Below are 23780 nucleotides of genomic sequence, written 5' to 3' on the forward strand. Positions count from 1 at the left end.
CAGTGTCTAGACAAGCTAAGATTCTAGGCTGAGACACATGCTGTCTAGTGGAAGATGGTCTGAGAGAGTTTAATTCTGGTAATACACACTTGTGGAACGGGAAGGTGATATGCACATCCTAAACTTGAGAATACCGTTGCTAGGATAAAAATAAATAAATGGGTCATTCTTGAATTGTGGTGGTAAATGCTGTTGCTTGACTTTGGCACCATTTAAAAATGATTTAACATGACAAATGTTAAATCAAATCTGTTAAATGTTAAACAAATCTGCTAAATGACTTAAATGTAAATGTAAACAAATAATGCATTTTAGGTTTTATTTAACTGTTATTTATTAAGAAAACATACACTCAGTGGCCAGTCTTTTTAGGTACACCACCCCATTCACAAAAATGGTTCGCTCCTACAGACAGTGAGTCACGTGGATGTGGCTTGCTATATAAAGCAGGCAGACAGACATCCATTTACTGTTCGATTGAACGTTAGAATGGGAATAACTAGTGACCTAAGCGACTGAGGGTGGTATGATTGTCTGTGCCAGGCACACCGGTTCTAGGCTCTCAGAAACGGCCGGCCTCCTGGGCTTTTCAAGCTCGACTTTGTCTAAGGTTTACCGAGAATGGTGCGACAAACCAAAAACATCCAATCAGGGGCAGTCCTGTGGACATCAGCTCGCTGATGAGAGGTCGAAGGAGAACGGCAAGAATCGCGCAAGCTAACAGGCGGGCCACCAACAGGCAAATAACGGCGTAGTACAACAGTGGTGTGCAGAATGGAATGCACAACTCGTCGGTCCTCGTCACAGATGGGCTATTGCAGCAGACCACACCGGGTTCCACTCCTATCAGCTAAAAACAAGAAGCAGCTTCAGTGGGCATGCAATCCCGGTCCCTGTTGCGTCATGCTGATGGCAGAGTCAGGATTTGGCATAAGCAGCATGAGTAAAAGTAAAGATACCTTAATAGAAAATGACTCAAGTAAAAGTGAAAGTCCCCCAGTAAAATCCTACTTGAGTAAAAGTATAAAAGTATTTGGTTTTAAATATACTTAAGTATCAAAAGTAAATGTAATTGCTCAAATATATACTAAGTAAAAGTATAAATCATTTTATATTCCTTATATTAAGCAAACCAGACGGTAAAAATGACATCATTTTCTTTAGAAATGTAGTAATGTAAAAGTTGTCTAAAATATAAATAGAAAAGTAATGTACAGATACAAAAAAAAAATACTGAAGTAGTTTCAGTGGCAAACTGTTATCGGAGAACAGGTCTATATTAAAGAAAGTTATTACCATATCACACCGTTAGAATGCCATACATTTGAGGATTCCATTAATACTTTGGGGTGTCTAAATCCAAAGTGTCACTTGGCGTTAGTTCATTTAAATGAAAGGAAATAACATGAGTAAAATGATTAATCATATCACAGTAAATTATTTTTTAAGGTTTGATGACCTTAGATTTGAGAATTTGTGGCCTCCATTTAAAAAAATCCTAATTTACCTAAGGAGGTACATTTCATGTTACCAAAATGTCATGCCCAAATGCCACTGTAATTCAAGAACCGCCCTAATACAGATAGAAGTGACATCTTTCCCTCCAAAATAATAGGTGGGGGAGAGGTGCAGAAATGGGGAAATACAGAGGGGCATGCAGAAAGACAGAGGGTGGGGGGGTATACGAGTCAAACAAACTCTGAGGCAACTTCCTGTAAGCTGACAGGAAGGAGGAGAAGGAAGCACACATGCAATGCTGAGAAGGTTAGTGATATGCAGAATCCTTGGGACGTCCCTACCCTAAACCTAACCCCTAACCTACCCTTAACCTAACCATAACCCTAGCTAACCCTAACAACCGTTTTAAATGTCAACTCCAATTGGGTGACGGAGTTGGACGCCCCAAGGATCCCATTTAGACTTTTCTTTGCTGAGAAGAGCCAGCAGGCAGGCAGGCGAGTTAGTCAGGAAGGCTGCTTACCTTTTCTTAGGTAAACGTTATCTGAGAAACAAAAAGAAATAAAGGTAACTGTAACATAGAAACACACACATACGAAAGAATGCATATACGCATACACACACTTTGCTTGGCGTGATGCAAGAGGCTTGATGACAAATAGAAATGAAGAGGACAATCACTAATTTGATCAATTATCGTATCAAGGAGAAAACAAGAGGAAAGGTTGTCTAAATGTAACCAAATATTACTTTCTCAGCTTAGTGAGACACTACAGCCTTCCACTCCCCACCTGATCCTGTTCTGCAAATACATGAGGTCTACCAGCCCTATTCACTAAGCCGCATACAGTAGCAAGCAAACACACATACACTCCCACCAACAGTCTGTGTCCACCTCTCATGCAAACCCTTATTATAGACAAACCCATAAACGCAAAATCTCTTGAGTCAAATCTAAACGAGAGTGTTTGTGTGCGTGCTATGGTGTGTGTCAACTACCCAGTCCCTTGGGTGTCATCTAACCCACTAAACATGCATGGTTATTACATGCATGGTCCATTTCATTGCCATTCAGTCCCCTCAACCCATCAGCTCTCTGCCAACAGAGAGATACTCTATGTGTCTCTTGTGGCCACTCACGCTCCAGTGTATGTGTTAAAAGGTCAATTAAAGCTACATAAAAATCTAGCACATTTTATCCCCCGCTGCTGCAGTTTCTATAGGTCTTTTATTATTATTATACATTTATTTTTTTACACAGTCTTATTTTTACCCCGGAGCGAGATTTGCTACCAGGTAAAGATTGCTGTGTGAAAAAAGTCAGGTAGAAGCAAATTCAGCTATAGTCTCCTTAACAAAAAAACACTCCCAAAAATCAGCATAAATACATCAAAGCTCTGTTATGGAGGGTGAGTCAAGTGGATGAGATGATCCGGTGTGAAAATGCCTCTTCTAGAACGGCCGCTGAAAGGAGGATCGGATGCTAAATTACAGATGCTAAATTATAGATGGGATTTATTTTTGACAAGCTTTGGAAGGGATGAAACAGAAGGATCAGGGGGTGGAAGGGAGAATGTCAGGTTAGCTAGAGCATCAGAGGTGGAGAAAGGGTGACTTTCTGTATTTAGCGTGGCTAATATTACATCAGGTTAAATTGAGTGTGTGTATGTGTTTCTGAATGTATTTGGGTGTTAGTTGTGTGTGGGCAGGTTTGACTGGACAGTGCAGTCAGCTGTTGTGTGTTGGCTGACTAGGCAGAATGAGCTCACTCTCTTATTGACACATGGGCTGGGCCAGGGCAGGGCATGGTGTCATAACAGGCTGAGACTGTGTGTGTGTGTGTGTGTGTGTGTGTGTGTGTGTGTGTGTGTGTGTGTGTGTGTGTGTGTGTGTGTGTGTGTGTGTGTGTGTGTGTGTGTCTTGGGACAGGGTGCACTGTCGGTCTGTGTGAACAGGTTTTATTGGGGTCTCTACAAGCTACAGGTGTTGTATTATACTAGGAGGTCAGGTAAAGTCCAGCTACAGGTGTTGTATTATACTAGGAGGTCAGGTAAAGTCCAGCTACAGGTGTTGTATTATACTAGGAGGTCAGGTAAAGTCCAGCTACAGGTGTTGTATTATACTAGGAGGTCAGGTAAAGTCCAGCTACAGGTGTTGTATTATACTAGGAGGTCAGGTAAAGTCCAGCTACGGGTGTTGTATTATACTAGGAGATCAGGTAAAGTCCAGCTACGGGTGTTGTATTATACTAGGAGGTCAGGTAAAGTCCAGTTACAGGTGTTGTATTATACTAGGAGGTCAGGTAAAGTCCAGCTACAGGTGTTTTATTATACTAGGAGATCAGGTAAAGTCCAGCTACGGGTGTTGTATTATACTAGGAGGTCAGGTAAAGTCCAGCTACGGGTGTTGTATTATACTAGGAGGTCAGGTAAAGTCCAGCTACAGGTGTTGTATTATACTAGGAGGTCAGGTAAAGTCCAGCTACAGGTGTTGTATTATACTAGGAGGTCAGGTAAAGTCCAGCTACAGGTGTTGTATTATACTAGGAGGTCAGGTAAAGTCCAGCTACGGGTGTTGTATTATACTAGGAGGTCAGGTAAAGTCCAGCTACGGGTGTTGTATTATACTAGGAGGTCAGGTAAAGTCCAGCTACAGGTGTTGTATTATACTAGGAGGTCAGGTAAAGTCCAGCTACAGGTGTTGTATTATACTAGGAGGTCAGGTAAAGTCCAGCTACAGGTGTTGTATTATACTAGGAGGTCAGGTAAAGTCCAGCTACAGGTGTTGTATTATACTAGGAGGTCAGGTAAAGTCCAGCTACAGGTGTTGTATTATACTAGGAGGTCAGGTAAAGTCCAGCTACAGGTGTTGTATTATACTAGGAGGTCAGGTAAAGTCCAGCTACAGGTGTTGTATTATACTAGGAGATCAGGTAAAGTCCAGCTACAGGTGTTGTATTATACTAGGAGGTCAGGTAAAGTCCAGCTACAGGTGTTGTATTACACTAGGAGGTCAGGTAAAGTCCAGCTACAGGTGTTGTATTATACTAGGAGGTCAGGTAAAGTCCAGCTACAGGTGTTGTATTATACTAGGTCGTCAGGTAAAGTCCAGCTACAGGTGTTGTATTATACTAGGAGGTCAGGTAAAGTCCAGCTACAGGTGTTGTATTATACTAGGAGGTCAGGTAAAGTCCAGCTACAGGTGTTGTATTATACTAGGAGGTCAGGTAAAGTCCAGCTACAGGTGTTGTATTATACTAGGAGGTCAGGTAAAGTCCAGCTACAGGTGTTGTATTATACTAGGAGGTCAGGTAAAGTCCAGCTACAGGTGTTGTATTATACTAGGAGGTCAGGTAAAGTCCAGCTACAGGTGTTGTATTATACTAGGATGTCAGGTAAAGTCCAGCTACAGGTGTTGTATTATACTAGGAGGTCAGGTAAAGTCCAGCTACAGGTGTTGTATTATACTAGGAGGTCAGGTAAAGTCCAGCTACAGGTGTTGTATTATACTAGGAGGTCAGGTAAAGTCCAGCTACAGGTGTTGTATTATACTAGGAGGTCAGGTAAAGTCCAGCTACAGGTGTTGTATTATACTAGGAGGTCAGGTAAAGTCCAGCTACAGGTGTTGTATTATACTAGGAGGTCAGGTAAAGTCCAGCTACAGGTGTTGTATTATACTAGGAGGTCAGCTGAAGTCCAGCTACAGGTGTTGTATTATACTAGGAGGTCAGGTAAAGTCCAGCTACAGGTGTTGTATTATACTAGGAGGTCAGGTAAAGTCCAGCTACAGGTGTTGTATTACACTAGGAGGTCAGGTAAAGTCCAGCTACAGGTGTTGTATTATACTAGGAGGTCAGGTAAAGTCCAGCTACAGGTGTTGTATTATACTAGGAGGTCAGGTAAAGTCCAGCTACAGGTGTTGTATTATACTAGGAGGTCAGGTAAAGTCCAGCTACAGGTGTGAGTTCAGTATATGAGCTATAAAGCCACAGATGAAGAGGGTGTGTTTATACACTATAGGCTAAGATGCGCGTATTCAAGTGTAAAACGCAAATAAACTGAGCAAAAAAACGTCCCTCTTACAGACCCTGTCTTTCAAACATAATTCGTAAAGATCCAAATAACTTCATGGATCTTCATTGTAAAGGGTTTAAACACTGTTTCCCATGCTTGTTCAATGAACCATAAACTATTAATGAACATACACCTGTGGAACGGTCGTTAAGATTAACAGCTTACAGACGGTAGGCAATTAAGGTCAGTTATGGAAACTTAGGACACTAAAGAGGCCTTTCTACTGATTCTGAAAAATACCAAAAGAAAGATGCCCAGGATCCCTGCTCATCTGCGTGAAGATGCCTTAGGCATCCTGCAAGGAGGCATGAGGACTGCAGATGTGGCCAGGGCAATAAATCGCAATGTCCGTACTGTGAGACGCCTAAGACAGCACTACAGGGAGACAGAACGGACAGCTGATTGTCCTCGCAGTGGCAGACCATGTGTAATAACACCTGCACAGGATCGGTACATCCGAACATCACACCTGCGGGAAAGGTCCAGGATGGCAACAACAACTGCCCGAGTTACACCAGGAACGCACAATCCCTCCATCAGCGCTCAGACTGTCCGCAATAGGCTGAGAGAGGCTGGACTGAGGGCTGGTAGGCCTGTTGTAAGGCAAGTCCTCACCAGACATCACCGGCAACAACATCGCCTATGGGCACAAACCCACCGTCGCAGGACCAGACAGGACCGGCAAAAAGTGCTCTTCACTGACGAGTTGCGGTTTTGTCTCTCCAGGGGTGATGGTCGGATTCGTGTTTATTGTCGAAGGAATGAGCGTTACACCGAGGCCTGTACTCTGGAGCGGGATCGATTTGGAGGTGGAGGGTCTGTCATGGTCTGGGGCGGTGTGTCACAGCATCATTGCTGACGTCATTGCAGGCTACCTGTGTGTTACGGACTCCATGTGGTACCCTTTCTGCAGGCTCTCCTGACAGACCCTCCAGCTGACAATGCCACCAGCCATATGCTCTTCTGTGCTGATTTCCAATGCCATGGCCAGCCAAGAGACCGGATTTCATTCCCATTGAGCACGTCTGAGACCTGTTGGATCGGAGGGTGAGGGCTAGGGCCATTCCCCCCAGAAATGTCCGGGAACTTGCAGGTGCCCTGGTGGAAGAGTGGGTCTGTGGAACTTGTTCAGTTTATATCTCAGTTGTTGAATCTTGTTATGTTCAACAAATACTTACACATCTTAAGTTTGCTGAAAATAAACGCAGTTGACAGTGAGAGGACCTTTCTTATTTTGCTTAGTTTATAAAGTGTGTGTGATCAAATAAACTCACCGCTCTGTGTGTGTGTGTGTGTGTGTGTGTGTGTGTGTGTGTGTGTGTGTGTGTGTGTGTGTGTGTGTGTGTGTGTGTGTGTGTGTGTGTGTGTGTGTGTTCCCAGGTGGTGTCCCTACCTTCAGGGGGTTGGAGGGTCTTGTTGTTCTGGGAGCACCAGCCTACTGGGTGGAGTTCGGCGGTCATGACATCACACCAGAAGTCGGCCTTGCGGTCATCTCCGTAGCCACTGAAGCGCAGCAGCAGCAGCTGGCCACAGGTGGTGACGATGGTGGCCACCCAGTAGGTGTCTGGGCTGCTCTTATTGGCCACCTCCAGCTTCATCCCCGGCTGGAAGCTGCTCTGTAGGCTGATGTCCACCTGCGAGGACCATACAGAGAGCACCATGTCATACAAGAGCCCGCCCTCACTGACAGGTGAGCTTGATTATAATGGGCTTGTACTTAAGAGGTAAATCAAGTGCATTGGTTGAGATAAAGCACCTCTATACATTGACATTCTAAAGTGAATGACATCACAGGTCTACATCCAAAATGAGGGACGTCTAACTGGCTCCCTGAGCCATGATTGACAGAGTAAAACACAGGTGGGCCACAAGTAATGAACAGGTATGACACAGGTGATTCCCAAAAGCTCCCCACCCACTATCTGTTTAGGAATCTGTTTGTTCACAAGGGTCCAGGGTCATTTATCGTTCCACTGAACTTTCAACCACTTTGAATATCCTAAACAATCTGGCCTTGCGGACAGTGACTCACAGAGAGAACATGAGGGCGAGAGAGAGAGAGAGAGAGAGAACATATATAAAGGGCTAGTACCAGGAAATGGATAATGTAATGTTTCAACCATAGCCACAGGCTGCACTCACACATATCTAAAACCCATTATATAAAACACAACACACAAATGCACGCACGTGCACACACTGCCTGTGTTACTGGAGAAAGGCCAACATCTTAGAACTAAAAACAATGCAAATGGCCTCATGACTTCCTGAGAAAAACAAATCAAATATGCTGTATCACACTGGATGGCTTATGTAAGAGAGGCAGAGGCGGAGAGAGAGACAGAGACAGAGACAAAGAGAGACAAAGAAAGACAGCAAGAGAGACAAAGAGAGAAAGACAGCGAGAGAGAGAGAGAGAGAGAGAGAGAGAGAGAGAGAGAGAGAGAGAGACTGCGAGAGAGAGAGAGAGCGAGCCCACAAGGAATCACTGTTTCAAGTGGCACTAGGTCTGTTGAGAGCATGAGAGATATTTCACTATTTCACAGAATCACATTTTCAGGGGAAAATCATGCTCTTTTTAATGTGACAATCCACTTACCAACAACACTCCCATTCAAATACGATGATCTTTGATGTGTCCAACCGGGCAATCACATCAGCGCACCCCTCACGGACTTCAGTTCACACACAGAGCTCGAGCCCGCTTAAACTGACATCTATGAAATCAGTCAACGTCATTAAACCCACTGAAGGTCTACTTCCATACTGTACGCTCCTTTCTTTCTGCTACATTATGTAGGATTACTTATGCATTCTCTTTTCCCACAGTCCCCTGCAGCTGTGTGGCGGGCCTCCTTAAGATAGACAGCTGTTCCATCAGGCTTCACTACTACTACTGGCAGTCTGACACTACACCAGGCTAGACTGGGGAGTACTGTAACGTACAAGGCAGGGGTATTCAACTCTTACCCAACGAGGTCCAGAGCCTGCTGGTTTTCTGTTCTACCTGATCATTAATTGCACCCACCTGCACCTGGTGTCCCAGGTCTAAATCTCTCCCTTAGAGGGGAACAATGAAAAACGGCAGTGGCACTGGATTCCAGGTCCAGAGTTGAGTTTGAGGGATATAAAGGGATACGTGCCTTTTTCCATCTTTTTCCAACTTCCATGGAGCTTGAGTTATAATCTCGGAGTAATTTTGTGGGTTGTGTTCAATGCTAAATGTCACAGGAATTTCCGTGTGTATGACGCCAAAATACACATGCACTGTGTACAGCACATTGGGAAAGTGTTCAGACCCCTTCCCTTTTTCCACATTCTGTTTGGTTACAGCCTTATTCTAAAATTGACTAAATAAATAAAAAATCAACCTACCACACAATACCCCATAATGACAATTGAAAACAGGTTTAGAAATTGTTACAAAAAAACCCATAAATACCTTATTTACATACGTATTCAGACCCTTTGCTATGAGACTCAGAATTGAGCTCCTGTTTCCATTGATCATCCTTGAGATGTTTCTACAACTTGGAGTCCACCTGTGGTAAATTCAATTGACTGGACATGATTTGGAAAGGCACACATCTGTCCACAGTTGACAGTGCATATCAGAGCAAAAAAACAAGCCATGAGGTAGAAGGAATTGTCCGTAGAGCTCCGAGACAGAATTGTGTCGAGGCACAAATCTGGGGAAGGGTACCAAAAAATGTCTGCACTATTGAAGGTCCACAAGAACACAGTGGCCTCCATCATTCTTAAATGGAAGAAGTTTGGAACCACCAAGACTTCCTAGAGCTGGCCTCCCGGCCAAATTGAGCAACCGGGAGAGAAGGGCCTTGGTCAGGGAGGTGACCAAGAAACCGATGGTCACTCTGACAGAGCTCTAGAGTTCCTCTGTGGGGATGGGAGAACCTTCCAGAAGGACAATCATCTCTACAGCACTCCACCAATCAGGCCTTTATGGTAGTGGCCAGACGGAAGTCACTCCTCAGTAAAAGGCACCAAAGCCCGCTTGGAGTTTGCCAAGCTTGTAGCGTCATATCCATGAAGATTCGAGGCTGTAACCCCTGCCAAAGGTGCTTCAACAAAGGACTGAGGAAAGGCTCTGAATACTAATGTAAGGGTGATATTTCAATTATTTCTTTGTCATTATGGGGTATTGTGTGTAGATTGATGAGGGGGGGAAAAACGATTTAATCAATTTTACAATAAGGCTGTAACGTAACAAAACGTGGAAAGGGTCAAGTGGTCTGAATACTTTCTGAAAGCACAGACGCAACAATGAGGATGCAGGGTCTGTCATCTTTGGTATGCGAGTCTGAGTGAACAGCAGTGACTGTGAATATGGGACTATTTGAGTGTGGTCTTCAGCAGGTAAGTCATGCCTGAGCCTATGAGCCTAACTACACCGTTTAACATCATTAGCTAAAGTACATTCTCACTCAAACACATGTTTAAACGGATTTGCGTGATTGCCACTCATTCAATAACAGTATTTACAAGATGTTGTGAGGGTTATGGAAATGTAAACGTGTGCTTCTCACTCACATGTTTGAAAGCGGTGTGGGGTGCAGCGGTCGCCCCCGTCTCCTCTAGGTACTCCTCCCAATTAAAGTCTGCCTCTTCCTCCATGGAGTCCGCGTCTGATAGGAAGAAAGCACCGTCAATCATTTTGACTGCCACCAACCCAGTCACAAAACACACCATAAATACAAGCATAACAGCATCACACTCAATAATGACATGTTTTATTTCATTAAATAGCAGAAACAAATCGTTCAGTCGACATTCATACCGGTTATAGACTAGGGGGATATCGTCTATATGAATGCAGCTGCCACGATATTGAAGCCATTGGACGCAGTTTTCATCATTAATTGCAGGCGATAGGTTCAATACACATCCCTGCATTCTGTATCAAAGTTCGGTTCACACTGTGAACCCGAATGAATACATAAAATAATATAAACACTAGCCCTATACACTTTCAGAGGTCCCGTGTGGCTCAGTTGGTAGAGCATGGCGCTTGCAATGCCAAGGTTGTGGGTTCGATTCCCACGGGGGGACCAGTACGGGGAAAGATGTATGCACTCACTACTGTAAATTGCTCTGGATAAGAGTGTCTGGTAAATGAATAAATGTCCAATTCAAATGCCTACGCTGCATTTTAGGCTTATGTCTCTTCAGTAAATCTGAGCTGGGTTTTTTTCCAGTCCATTCCGTTCAAACAACTCGAGCCTATGTGCACGTTGTAAACCAAAATGTAAATCTTAATTGGCTCATTTCAAACTGTCCTTGGTGAGGCGCGATATACCTGAATTGGGGGATCCTCCATCATCGTTTAAAACCTGTTAGGGCTAGGGGGCAGTATTTGCACGGCTGGATAAAAAAATGTACCCGATTTAATCTGGTTACTAATCCTACCCAGTAACTAGAATATGCATATACTTATTATATATGGATAGAAAACACCCTAAAGTTTATAAAACTGTTTGAATGGTGTCTGTGAGTATAACAGAACTCATTTGGCAGGCAAAACCCTGAGACATTTTCTGACAGGAAGTGGATACCTGATGTGTTGTATTACCTTTAAACCTATGCCATTGAAAAACACAGGGGCTGAGGAATATTTTGGCACTTCCTATTGCTTCCACTAGATGTCACCAGCCTTTACAAAGTGTTTTGAGTCTTCTGGAGGGAGATCTGACCGAACAAGAGCCATGGAACGATGATGGCCCATTAGACACCTGGCGCGCGAGTTCATGTTGGGTACCCTCGTTCCAATACGTTATAAAAGAGAATGCATTCGTCCACCTTGAATATTATTCATGTTCTGGTTAAAAAAGGCCCTAATGATTTATGCTATACAACGTTTGACATGTTTGAACGAACGTAAATATTTTTTTCCCCTCGTTCATGAAGTGAAGTCCGGCGGGCTTAGATCATGTGCTAACAAGATGGAGATTTTTGGACATAAATGATGAGCTTTTTTGAACAAAACTACATTCGTTATGGACCTGTGATACCTGGAAGTGACATCTGATGAAGAGAATCAAAGGTAATGGATTATTTACATAGTATTTTCGATTTTAGATCTCCCCAACATGACGGCTAGTCTGTATCGCAACGCGTATTTTTCTGGGCGCAGTGCTCAGATTATTGCAAAGTGTGATTTCCCAGTAAGGTTATTTTTAAATCTGGCAAGTTGATTGCGTTCAAGAGATGTAAATCTATAATTCTTTAAATGACAATATAATATTTTACCAATGTTTTTTAATTTTAATTATTTAATTTGTGGTGCTGACTTGACTGCCGGTTATTGGAGGGAAACGATTTCCTCAACATCAATGCCATAGTAAAACGCTGTTTTTGGATATAAATATGAACTTGATAGAACTAAAAATGCATGCATTGTCTAACATAATGTCCTAGGAGTGTCATCTGATGGAGATTGTAAAAGGTTAGTGCATCATTTTAGCTGGTTTTATGGTTTTGGTGACCCTGTATTTGAATTGACAAAACATTACACACAACTCTTGTAAATGTACTGTCCTAACATACTCTAAATTTATGCTTTCGCCGTAAAACCTTTTTGAAATCGTAAAACGTGGTTAGATTAAGGAGATGTTTATCTTTCAAAGGGTGTAAAATAGTTGTATGTTTGAAAAATTTGAATTTTTACATTTATTTGGATTCAAATTTGCCGCTCTTGAAATGCACCTGCTGTTGATGGAGTGCACCACGGGTGGGACGCTTGCGTCCCACCTAGCCCATAGAGGTTAAATCTCCAGTTTGGCTTCCCAGTAGATTACAACGCTGATGACAGAGAGTTGTGGATAAAACAGTATGTGGCCACTACTCAATGGGAATAGCCTATGCAGCTGCCAACGCCTCAAATATGTTGACATACGCTGACGTCGCCCCAGTATACCGGCGCAAGACGGAAACGCAAAGAAACATAACATCGTCTCACCTCTGCATTCACGCATTCCTTGGCAGCTGATTCTGACTGGGCCAAAGAAATGATAGGAGTGATAGGTAGACTATGTTTATATTTTTTGAGCCTTTGGTTTATAGCCACAGATATGCACCCATCCTCGGTGGTTGAGAACAGAGGGATTCAGCACCTCGTGATAGTGCTCGAGCCACGTTACAAACTTCCCTCTTGCACTCATTTCAGCAAACAGGTAGTACCCCGCTTTATGTAAGCAAGCCAACGCTTTCAATGAATTGGCCAATGCACTCTGTGAAGGCACTAAACAGTGACAGCCCATTACATTACCCCGGAATGGTTGATGTCCCATGCTACAGACAAGCCCTCTTTCTGAGAGTCACAACTGTGCATCTGGCACTTAACGAGAAAGTGTCATGGTGTGTTCGTAACCAAGTGGGAAGTGTTAATTACTAGTGGGAAACTCGTCTATCATCCTGAGCACCCACTTCTCCCACATGGTGACCTCTGACGTCACCTACTAAGGAAATGGCCTTTAAAACAGTATTTTCTGTAGTTAAAATAAATCCATTATTGTGGTTTTTGAACTCTAGAATTTGTTTACAAGCATGATAGTTGTACTTTCAGTTTATAGTTGACGCAGTTTGTTGGCCATTAGCCCATCTGAATTTATTAGCGAGTTCAAATAACATGAACGCATCCAACTGGTATTTACGACTTCACAACTGGTACATTTCCACCTCCCACATGGTTACAAATGCAGCATCAGAGTGGAAACTTGACAGGCCCAACATAACAATCCTGTCACAACAGACAACGCCAGGAACATTGTGAATGCTGAACATTGAGAATGGCATTTCATTTTCCGCTGTACTGAAACTGAACCGTGACCCCAAAACCTCAATATGTACAGTACTGTGGGTTTTGTGAAGCGTTACTTATAGAAGTACGAGATACCAGACAAGGTCTTAGGGATGGCGAACTCTGGAGAGCCCTTCGATCCCCGCTGAGTTAGGTAGATCTGCTTTTAGTTACTTTGCACCTTACTTGTGGAATGATCCCCAATGCGCTTTAAAACTGGAGGAATTTTTGCCTCTAGGGCACTTCAGACAGCTTTTAGGAGACCTGTTTTACTGGATAATGTGTGTTTTATGATTGTGTTTTGCTTTTCATGTATTGATGTGTAATAACGTATATTTTAATGTGTATATGGATGTGTAGTTTAATGTGTATATTGTATTTTTATGTGCATTCCTGTGCTAAACAGGGCTCATCTGGAAAAGAGACCTTCGTCTTAGCATCGATTCCCTGTCAAAATAAAGGTAAAATAAAATGTGAATAAATGACAATGCAGTGGAGAAAAAGCAATGGAACAGGAAGAACGTTGTAAACAAAACAGTATATTTCCTCAGTCCCTAGCGAAAGAGTGGGGTGAAATACAGTTTGCGTGGAGTGGGAAAAAAATGTGACCGCCTTCATTCTGCAACGATCAAAGTCACTGTGTAAACAGACACGTCATAATAAGCATAAACAAAACATACAGATTTCATGAGACAAGCAGGGTGAGACCTGATCACACACACCAATGTCATTTCTCTAAATCTATGGGGAAGGAACTTTCTAAAGAACACAGCAGCAACCAGCTGAAACTAAGTTTAGTCTCTTTTCAACCAATCAAAATTAGGTCACTTGAAAATGTATCTGATCTTTAGTGAGTTTTATGCGTGTGTTCCAGGTCTTACGTAACGCCACTAATGTTTCTCCTCAAGGTGAGAACTGTTTCATTTGCCCGTGGGAGACTGTTACTTGGACAAGGTATAATGAGTCCTCTCACAGAGAGAGAGAGAGAGAGAAGAGAGAAGAGAGAAGAGAGAGAGAATCTGCATCTCTTGTTCCTGCTGTGTGGTTTCTCCTCTCTAGGCTGTGTCTCATGGGACTTACTGTGTGGGACTTAACCTGCACTAATGAGAGAGAGGAAACTACCGGTTGTTGTAGTCGGGGGCGTTCTGAAAAGAATCTGCTAGGCTTGCTCTTCTCCCTTACACATAGCAGTGTGTGTGTGTGTTCACACTCCCCATCCCCAGACCTTTAAAGGCTATGACGTCATAACGTCCACTATCCATCTCAACCTGATTCAAAGGAGTCACGAACACTGCTTTTAACAAAAGGTAACCGTGTCATTCAAGCGTATTTGAGATTTAGAAAAGGACTTTAAAAATCCTTTAAAATATGTTTTATAATTAACAATATGTTAGATCAACCGTGGTGTTGAGAAAACGCTCCTAGGTGAGTTGTATTTCCTCTTTCATGTCCGCCCAACAAAACTTTCCGGTTTTCTATTTCTTTTAATCCGAGTTCCACTTTTCAAGTCTGTTCATCTGATAAGAAGCATCTTGTAGGGCTGAACAGAACAAGGAAGTGAACACAGGAACACCATGACAGAGAAACTAACTATGTCTCCACAGTCAGCTCATACTTCCCCACACCACTGACCAGGTAAACTGGACCAGATTCTCTCATAGCTTGACACAGTGGCTGCTGCAGATTCATGCTGAATAATCCAAACCTAAAAAAAATAGCCCTGCACTACACGCATTCTGAGACCTTGTTGAAGGTCAACAATGGTGTGGCATGTCAAAAAGGAATGGGAAAAATTGGAAGATGGCTGCTCATCACAATCACAACCCCCTGTTGTGATTGTGATACAATGGAGATGAATGGTTGTGCCCTTCACGTGTCATCAAAACAATGGAAGACAAAAAAATGAGGAAGGGATCGAAGATTAAAAAGTGAAGGTAAAATCCCTCACCTGAGTGCACCTGTTCTTCTCTCCCATTGGTCGGGCTGTGGGATTTCCCCGCGGAGAGGGCCAACGGCCTGTCCTGTGGGCGGGACTGCATCCTGCTCTCTCTTCCTGGTAACCTTTACCCTTTGTCCGTCTGTCTTCAGACTCCTCAGTCTTCACTGCATCTCCCTCATTCCTCCACTGTGTCACACAAAGGAGGAGTTAAGTCGGTATGGAGCATTCAAATCCACATCATGTCCATCTTAACAATGACCACAATAACGAAAGACAATACGGGCATTTATTTCAGACCATACAGATGAGAAGAATGAAGAAACCCGCACACTGCTCTTGATAGGATCACTGCTCGTTATTAAGCTTTACGTATCGGCCTCAATGCCTTCGTCAGGGCTTGTGAGTCTTTACATTTTTATTAGCACCCTTATGTAGACATAGCTCCACCCACATTCGTTCCAGGCATTGAATTGGGTTGGAGTCGAACAATGTGCATTTCATAAATATTCAAATAAATTGTGTACATAAAACGCATTTAACACGTCTGTAAAACCACATTGAGTACATCGACTCACCAAGCAAGTTTTCATAAATCATTGGGTACAGTGCAAGAAAAACGTCAGAGTAATCTGAAATAGGGGACATTAATTTATGTTCACATTTACAACATAACATATATAGGTATTTCATCATTAAGACCTTTTGGGAATGTCTGGAGGGTGAAAATCCCAAAACATTCTCTTTTACTCAGAGTATTATTTATATCACCTCCCCTGTCTGATATCTTAACTTTCACTATGCCACAAAATCTAAAAAAGGTGGAAATGTCATGTTTTAGGTCATTAAAATGTACTGCGACTGGATAATCCCTGTCGTTTCTCCTGACTGAACTTGTATGTTCACTAATTCTCTGTTTGAGAGAACGAGAGGTTTTACCTACAGAACAGCCCACCATACAGATAGAACAGCCTCTGTTCTACTAATTATATTTGTACAGCATAGAATACCTGCTCAGCACAGTGCATTTCTACTGTATGCCTCTGCTTGGTACAGTCTACGAGAGCAATGTGCAGTTTCTGCTGTCGTGGATTTGCATACCTCAGCACAGCTCTTCAGCCACAAGAGATAACCAATCACTGTTGAAATAAGGTAGAAGAACAGGACTGACACAGCAGAACCTCATAAAACCATGCCACAGAGATCAGCGTTACATTAACCATTACGGAAGAAGAGGTTATTTCAAATGGCTTGAATCGCTCGCATAGGAATCATAACGCTTAGTCATAATTTACTCATACTTTTGTTTTATCTAAACGATCTTAGAGAAAAACCAAACTAAATATGTTCCTATTGTTTTTCCACTCTGTCTCTTTCCCAGATCACATGGTTACATTTGGGATATTTTGGGATAACTGCCATTTCGCTCAGCCTCCACAATGACTCACTGTAACTGCACGCACTTCCATCAAATGTTCAATTAACACTGATTCATAGAGCAGATTCATACCAATGCCCTTCAATCAAACTAATACACAAAAACAACTCTCTGCAGACTTCGCAAATTTGCCTAAGCATTCAAATCCCCATTCAAAAGAGCAATAGGCAATGTTGTGCTTGTCATCATGCGTTTTTATAGCATGAGGAACATAATTGGCAACGCATTGAAATCAACTCGTTGCTTCATTGCATAGCTGTGCCCTTTCACGACATGTAATCCTTCTGAATGGGTCCTCCGTCACGCAGGGATCCAAACACACATCTATCCATAGCGTAAACAACAAGCTGGTCTAATTGGACTCACATGAGGTGCCCCCTGTCCCTCTCCACTCTGTCTGCTAGTCCACATGCTCCGGGACGCAAACATAGGATCCATCTACTGACTTCGGACCAGAAACGATCAGAGATCACAGGCAACAAGGACCATTAAATAACTAACATGTAGTATAAACCACAATGTCTAGGACACAATCAGAGAAAATCCCAGATTTAGAGAACCGAGCAACTTATCTCACAGAGGGTCACTTATCCCAGAAATGTTCTCACTGATATAAATTGAAAATGTTCACTATTACAGCATTCAGTCAGGAGGATCTAAGGCAGAGTTTACACAGGCAGTACAATTCTGATATTTATTTTTTTCACTAATAGTTTTTTTTTTTTTAACCAAAAGCAGCCTAACTAAACCACTAAATGAAAACATATTGGTCCATATTGGTCCCCAGCATCCCAGTGAGCAGCATGGATTGGATCCTGGGGATTAGGTTGATCTGTGTTTTAATCTGAGACGCGGGTCTTTCCTGGTTAAAGCCTCATCAGATTGAGATGGTGGGGGGGGCGGTGTTTTGGGTTAGCCCTGATGAGTCCAGTATGCACCACACGCTCTGTCCCTTAGCTGCCTTTCTCTAAAACCCCAACCAGGACAATAGAAAGACATAACGGGCAATTAACAGATTAACTAACACTATTTGGGCTGGGTGTGTCCTTCCTTATCTCCCATCATGTTTTGGTTTGTAGGTATCAAAATTGGACACAATTTATCATGTGAAGAGTAACGATCTCTCGCAACGATTTCTACACTTCTGTTTTATCACTCACTATGTAATCTACAGTATCACATCCAATGAAAGATTTCATGATTTCTCAGTATCTATGATGCATTAGTATAATATATCAGTAGAATATAGTGTCTTGTCTCTATGGCTCATCTAGTCTGGTGTGTTCCTTAAACAGCCTGTGATGCTGTGTGAGATCAGCTGACTGAGATATTTAAAAGACTGAAGAGCAAACAACTGCCCCAGGCAGACAGACAGACAGGCCACAATGCACAGAGGCAATGAGAAAACATACTAATGGGCAGCCTACTGCCTACAACAGCAGCTTCAGGCAACTTCTCCAGCATCAAGCCATTGTTTGAGTAACATCACACCAGAAGGGTCTATATGATTACTTTTTCCATAAACTTAAAAATAATCGAAAATAGATGGAAATGGATCTTGTTTGATCTTAATCCAAATTTCATGTTGTATAATATATCTTTATATTTGAAGAAAAATCATCCCGATGTAGGCCAAATCATTGGACAGCCTTTTTGCGCAGAGCACGTTGTGTCTGTTATGCTGACTTAGGCCACGTGACTCATTATCTCTCCTTCAGACATAGAGTCAGAAAAATAAAAAAACAATTTTAAACTCCTGTGATTCATTTATCCATACACCTCACTGAACTCTTAGTGGAGAAAACGAAATTTGGCTTTCTTTACATTGCAATTAATCTATTCAGCCGCACACTTTCCATGAGCAATTAGCCTGGGGATGTGGTTACCTTGCCATTACTTCACCTGAAACTATAGCAGACACCTTTGAACTGACGATGTCAAGTCACAACCTTGACCTGATGACTTAATACATCCGTTTTCAATATCATTGTGTTATGTAAATCACCGTTAAATGTGTGATAATAATGCAAGTTGTCTTCACTCACAAAGCAGAGCCAATCCGTCAATGTTTTATCTGTTCTTCCTTTAGGACCTTATCGGGACCATTTACATACAACGGCATGTGCTTTCAAAAGATCGATTATGAACGGCGCTGAGGAGTACATGAATAAAACCATCAATAACCATGCATCCTTGATCATCTTTACCAGATCCCTGGACACTTCATAGGGTTTTACTGTAAAGAGGCGAGATCTTCTCCATGATGTTGCTTGCTTCCATTCCATCTATGCTACACCAGTACCAAGGCAAAACGATCTCACATGAGAGCCACCGACGGAGAGCCCCGACCTGCCGCATGTTTTGGGGTTTTATGGCATTAGGCAGCCTGAATACGCATGAGTGTGCACATGCACATCACTGTTCATTCCGTAACGTGGTTTTATTTTTATATTCATTATGGAGCCGAATGTAATCCCGAAGAGGGATCATCAGAATAATGCGCAGCTAAACTCCGGATTTGCTGACCGCCCGCAATAAAAAATAAATAATTAAATGGATATATGCGCGGTTTAACCCAATTAGCAACTTCATCATACAAATTTGGCATAACGTCGGATTGGGAGAATTACCTCGTGCAATTTTACAATCATCAAGGTTGGATGTTAAAACCTTGATGGATGATTAAAAAAACAAATGGAACCGTTCATCACACCATTATTCTATGTCTACTAAATAACGATTACAAAAATAGATTGTAACTGCTAATGCTGATAAAGTGAAACAGGAAATGTAGCTAGGCGTACTGTGCATTTGTGGGATACGGGTGTCGCCGACGTCCTCAGTGCGTTACACAGTCAGTCATTTGTATACGGCACTTCGCTAATGTACTTTACACACAAAGTATTGCAGCGGAAAAAAACTCTAACGGTATTGCTAAACGTCTACTTCTAATTTAATTCATTAGAGCTTGTTAATGTGCATCAAAAGAAACTGAAACTGGACGGTTAACTGCAGTAATTTAATTTTTTCCTCATTCAAAGATTTTACATGGAGTTTTTTACACACCAAAACCCGCCATGTTGAAAGTGGTTTGACATATTGGCAATGTCCGGTATTTTCCGATGCCTTTGCGCACCTATGTGTGGAAAAAACGTGACACACCTACACGTTTAAACTGTAAATATGAACATTTAAAATGAAGTCAGGGGTGTGAATTTATGAGCATTTCCCTATTTTATCGTTTTCAGTGGAAAGCAGACCGTTAGATGGAAATTCATTTATAAGGCTTATTGAAATGTGTTTTTCCTACGCACGGCAAGCATTAAAATAAATGTTTATGTAACCAATTTATTTTTGCATCAAGGTTTATATTAAATAAAGAAAAACAATCATACTAACTAAATTGAAAGTGCCACGAAGCGACGTTCTAACCGCATGTGAAAGCTATAATTACGCACGTAAAAACACTTTGAACAACTTGGCTCCTGAATGCGCCAGTATTTATGTTTCTAGAGAAACAGCCTCGAGTAGGACTGGTTAAAGGTTTTAGCCAGGAAAAACCTTTCACGGTAGATATTTCGTCGAGAAAACGACGGCTCTGGATTAGTAACCAACATAAATATTTAAAGAAGCGTCAACCTGTCACCTGTCTTACCTTAATGATGTTTTTTTCGCGTCTAATTTGCGAGCCTTTTTCGTTCGGTGGAAACCAGCGAGCGACGTCTTTCAACTGCACAGCACAGAGCTCGTTCCAATATGGCATCCCACAACTGCGCATGTCCAAAAATCTTCAGATTATTTTCAAGCCAACTCCTTCAATGACCTTTAGTGCAGTTACGATTTTTTTTCTGCCAATTATAAATAGAATGTCGAAGTAGGCTACCCACCCCCATATTTTAACCCCTCGGTCTTTCATAGCTGAAATACACAACACATAGATATTGTTACCAGTGTGTTTACACAATGATGAAGACACAATTTTTACACTTCTGAACCAATTTTTATATTTTATCTTCATTTATCTAGGCAAGTCAGTTAAGAATAAATTCTTATTTACAATGACGGCCTACCACGGCCAAACCCTAACCAGGACGACGCTGGGCCAATTGTGCTCCGCCCTATGGGAAACCCAATCACGGCCGGTTGTGATACAGCCTGGAATCGAACCAGGGTCTGTAGTGACACCTTTAGCACTGAGATGCAGTGCCTTAGATGCTGCGCCACTCGGGAGCTCAATTCATGATAGATGTAATGACATTTCCGAATACGTTTTTTATTGTCGAGACTAATTCTTTCATTGTTTTAAAAATGGGAATCGGCTATCTCTATTAAGGGTGTTTTTACATGTGAAATATAAGTGTCCAATACACAAATCCCAACAGAAGCCAATAGGCATACTGTATAGTCAAATATAAAAACCTGTTTAAGCCTGGAGCCAAAAATGCTTGTCTGACAACTATTTGACTTTCAAATAAATGAACAAACAAACGTATAGGCCTATGCATGTGCTACCCCCTTCTTTGAGAATTACATTGGCCCTGTTTCTGACTGTTACAGTCGTGTCTTGACATACTAACCTTTTCTTTCGGTTAATTGTGTGTTTTTATTAAGAATTATGCCATTCAACATGTAATGAAACGTAACTCAAAGTTTAGTGTGTACGAGAGACAGTCTTACTGATTACAAGGGAATTCAGTGTCACATACTGTACAGAAGTCGTATTTATTTTATGGTATTCATTTAAAAGATAAGTTAAAAAGCTATCGTTTTTTAACAGCTCAATTTGTGTTGACTGAAAACTGAAAACGTTTATGCACTTTATTAAAACACTTAGAGTAGCCTACATGAGATAAACCCATTGACATTCATTGATAAGCAATGCATTGATAAAACTGAGTATCTCATGATCATTCTGTCCGTCAACCAAACCCTTGTATTCATGGGGTCCAGAAGCAAATTGGGGTATAAGGGCTTCATATGGTCCCAGTTCGGCCCATGTCTCCAAAGTCCCAAATTGAAGGCAACTCAGCAAGGCATGAACATTTTAAGTTTCCAGAAATTGAATTGTATTATCAACCATAATATGATCAGTGTATCTTCATGACTATGTAACAAAAGCATCGCATTCAATGGATATTGCATTAGAAGCAGGCCTATTGTACTGTCACATTTTTGGGAATTCCTACATGTACTGAAGTGGCTGTCGACATTTTATTGCTCTCACTTATTGACACATATTTAACATGGCTACTCTATTTGGAAGATTATTCATTTCATCAAATAATTGTTATAGCGTTCAAGCATTACTATAGTCAATACTATCCTCTAGTGGTAGAGGGTGTGTAGGCCCACTCGCCAACTGAATGGGAATAGACAGACATGATAAGAGTATAAAATATAACACATTTTAAACTGTCTTGAACTAGGTATCATATCTTATGAAGATATTCTTTTGACTAAATAAATGTACATTAAAACTATGTGTGATTGTTTGAGAACTATAGCTTTAACAGTGTATTGTGGAGGTTTTAGGCCTGTAAAAATGTCAGGCTAAGATGTTTGGTATAGACTTTGAGTAAAATCAATTGCTTTAAATTGCGGAACAATCATACAAAATTGCGCAATATAGACCTACTTGTTGGATAATGATTTTGGGAAACCCTGCAACCTCCTGCTGTCATCATCCCATAACAGTTCTAGAATGAATGAGCATCATCTTCCACTTGCAACTCAAACAAAAAAGCAGGCAGTCCCTCAGATAGGCCTACCGACTGGTCTGAGTTGCCTAGCCACCACCGGCCTCATCCGCACCCCTCTGGTGAAGCGAATGCCTCTCCGCGGCTTCGCGCCTCCGGGTCCATCCCGGTGGAGGGAAGTGTGCGTGTGCACGTGGTGGTGAGGTGCTGGTAACAGATGGTTGGTTAGAAGCGCGCGGTTTAATCTGCCAGAGAAGAGGCTTTAACAAGTGCGCGGGGGAACGGATTATCCCCCACGTGCGACGCATGCATTGCACGGGCCACTGCCCTTTGTCTGTGTGCCAGTCAGAAGAAAAGTGATGGTTTGTCTCTATAACTCAATAACTCCCAAATTCATCTAGCTTGCCTTGACAATGACCATGGAGTAGGCCTATCATAAACCATTGGATTGAATGAAATGCCATAGGCCTATTGCAAACCCATAGGCTATGGCTATTGATTGAATAAGTAATTAATCAGTAATTAATTAGATGCCAACTTCCTCCTCATTCCATAACTGGACAAAAGTGGCTTCATGACTAGGCACTAATGCACACAGCCCTTAATCGCAAACTAAAGGCCATTCAAAGTCCGTTTTGCTTATTAACACTTGAAAGGCTTTGAGGGATCCCACTTTGAGTCAATGAGCAGTTATTCTGACTGCAAAATAACAGTCATATAAACACATTTCATATACAATTGCACAAATAATCATTTGGTTGTGTGTTATGAAGGCTTGGGTAACATTAGAATATGTTACCCAATAAAACAAATCAAAGAGCATTTTCTTTGGTTTATGTTAGTGTAGGATATCTGTGGTGCACATGGACCAGTTATTCTTGGAAAAGGTGATATTTTGAAATAGAGATAATCTCTTACATTTTTTGAGTTATTTGGCAAAGGTAAATGTTTTGGAAACCTCAGAATCTGCTCTTTCTGATACTATATAGAAGTCAAAGGATCTTACCTGCATGTAACTCTGTAGGAGCCTCAGAGGATTTGAAAAAGTCACTTTTTGGTGCGCCGTTTCCCTGCCTCTGTGTCAATTCCAACTAAACTGCAATGTCTCTTCATATTCAATTTGACAATTGACAATATTGTCACCCATCATATTATTGCCAATTTAATATTGTATTTAGGCTAACTCTATTAATATATTTGTGAAATAATTTTCGACATAGTTTAGGTGTAGTTTAGATGGGCCATCATCAGCTGAGCAGGCTGACTGCTGGTGAATAAAGAAGAAGAAAGAAATACATGTCCTTTTAAAACTGGATATGACAGAACTTCTGTTTCTGATCTCGAAATTCTAATAACAAATGCA

At 41.8% G+C, this 23780-nt stretch overlaps 1 protein-coding gene across 4 annotated transcripts in view; it reads right to left on the minus strand.

Annotated features, from left to right (window-relative positions):
- LOC106609271 (Scm like with four mbt domains 2) overlaps positions 1-20486 on the minus strand; it is a 46439-nt gene extending 25953 nt beyond the window's left edge. For 2 of the 4 annotated variants that reach the window (XM_014207880.2, XM_014207878.2), the window contains exons 1-5: positions 20377-20486; positions 15296-15472; positions 10083-10177; positions 6925-7165; positions 1982-2002 (exon numbers count right to left, since the gene is read on the minus strand). In XM_014207880.2, the coding sequence (XP_014063355.1) occupies positions 1982-2002; positions 6925-7165; positions 10083-10177; positions 15296-15386 (448 nt within the window). In that variant the 5' untranslated portion in view covers positions 15387-15472; positions 20377-20486. The remainder of the gene's footprint in view (positions 1-1981; positions 2003-6924; positions 7166-10082; positions 10178-15295; positions 15473-20376) is intronic. The other 2 variants (XM_014207881.2, XM_014207879.2) reach the window with 1 other exon arrangement.
- Positions 20487-23780: the final 3294 nt, after the last annotated feature.

This window comes from Salmo salar, chromosome ssa07 (genome assembly GCF_905237065.1).
Source record: "Salmo salar chromosome ssa07, Ssal_v3.1, whole genome shotgun sequence".
Lineage (NCBI taxonomy): Eukaryota > Metazoa > Chordata > Actinopteri > Salmoniformes > Salmonidae > Salmo > Salmo salar.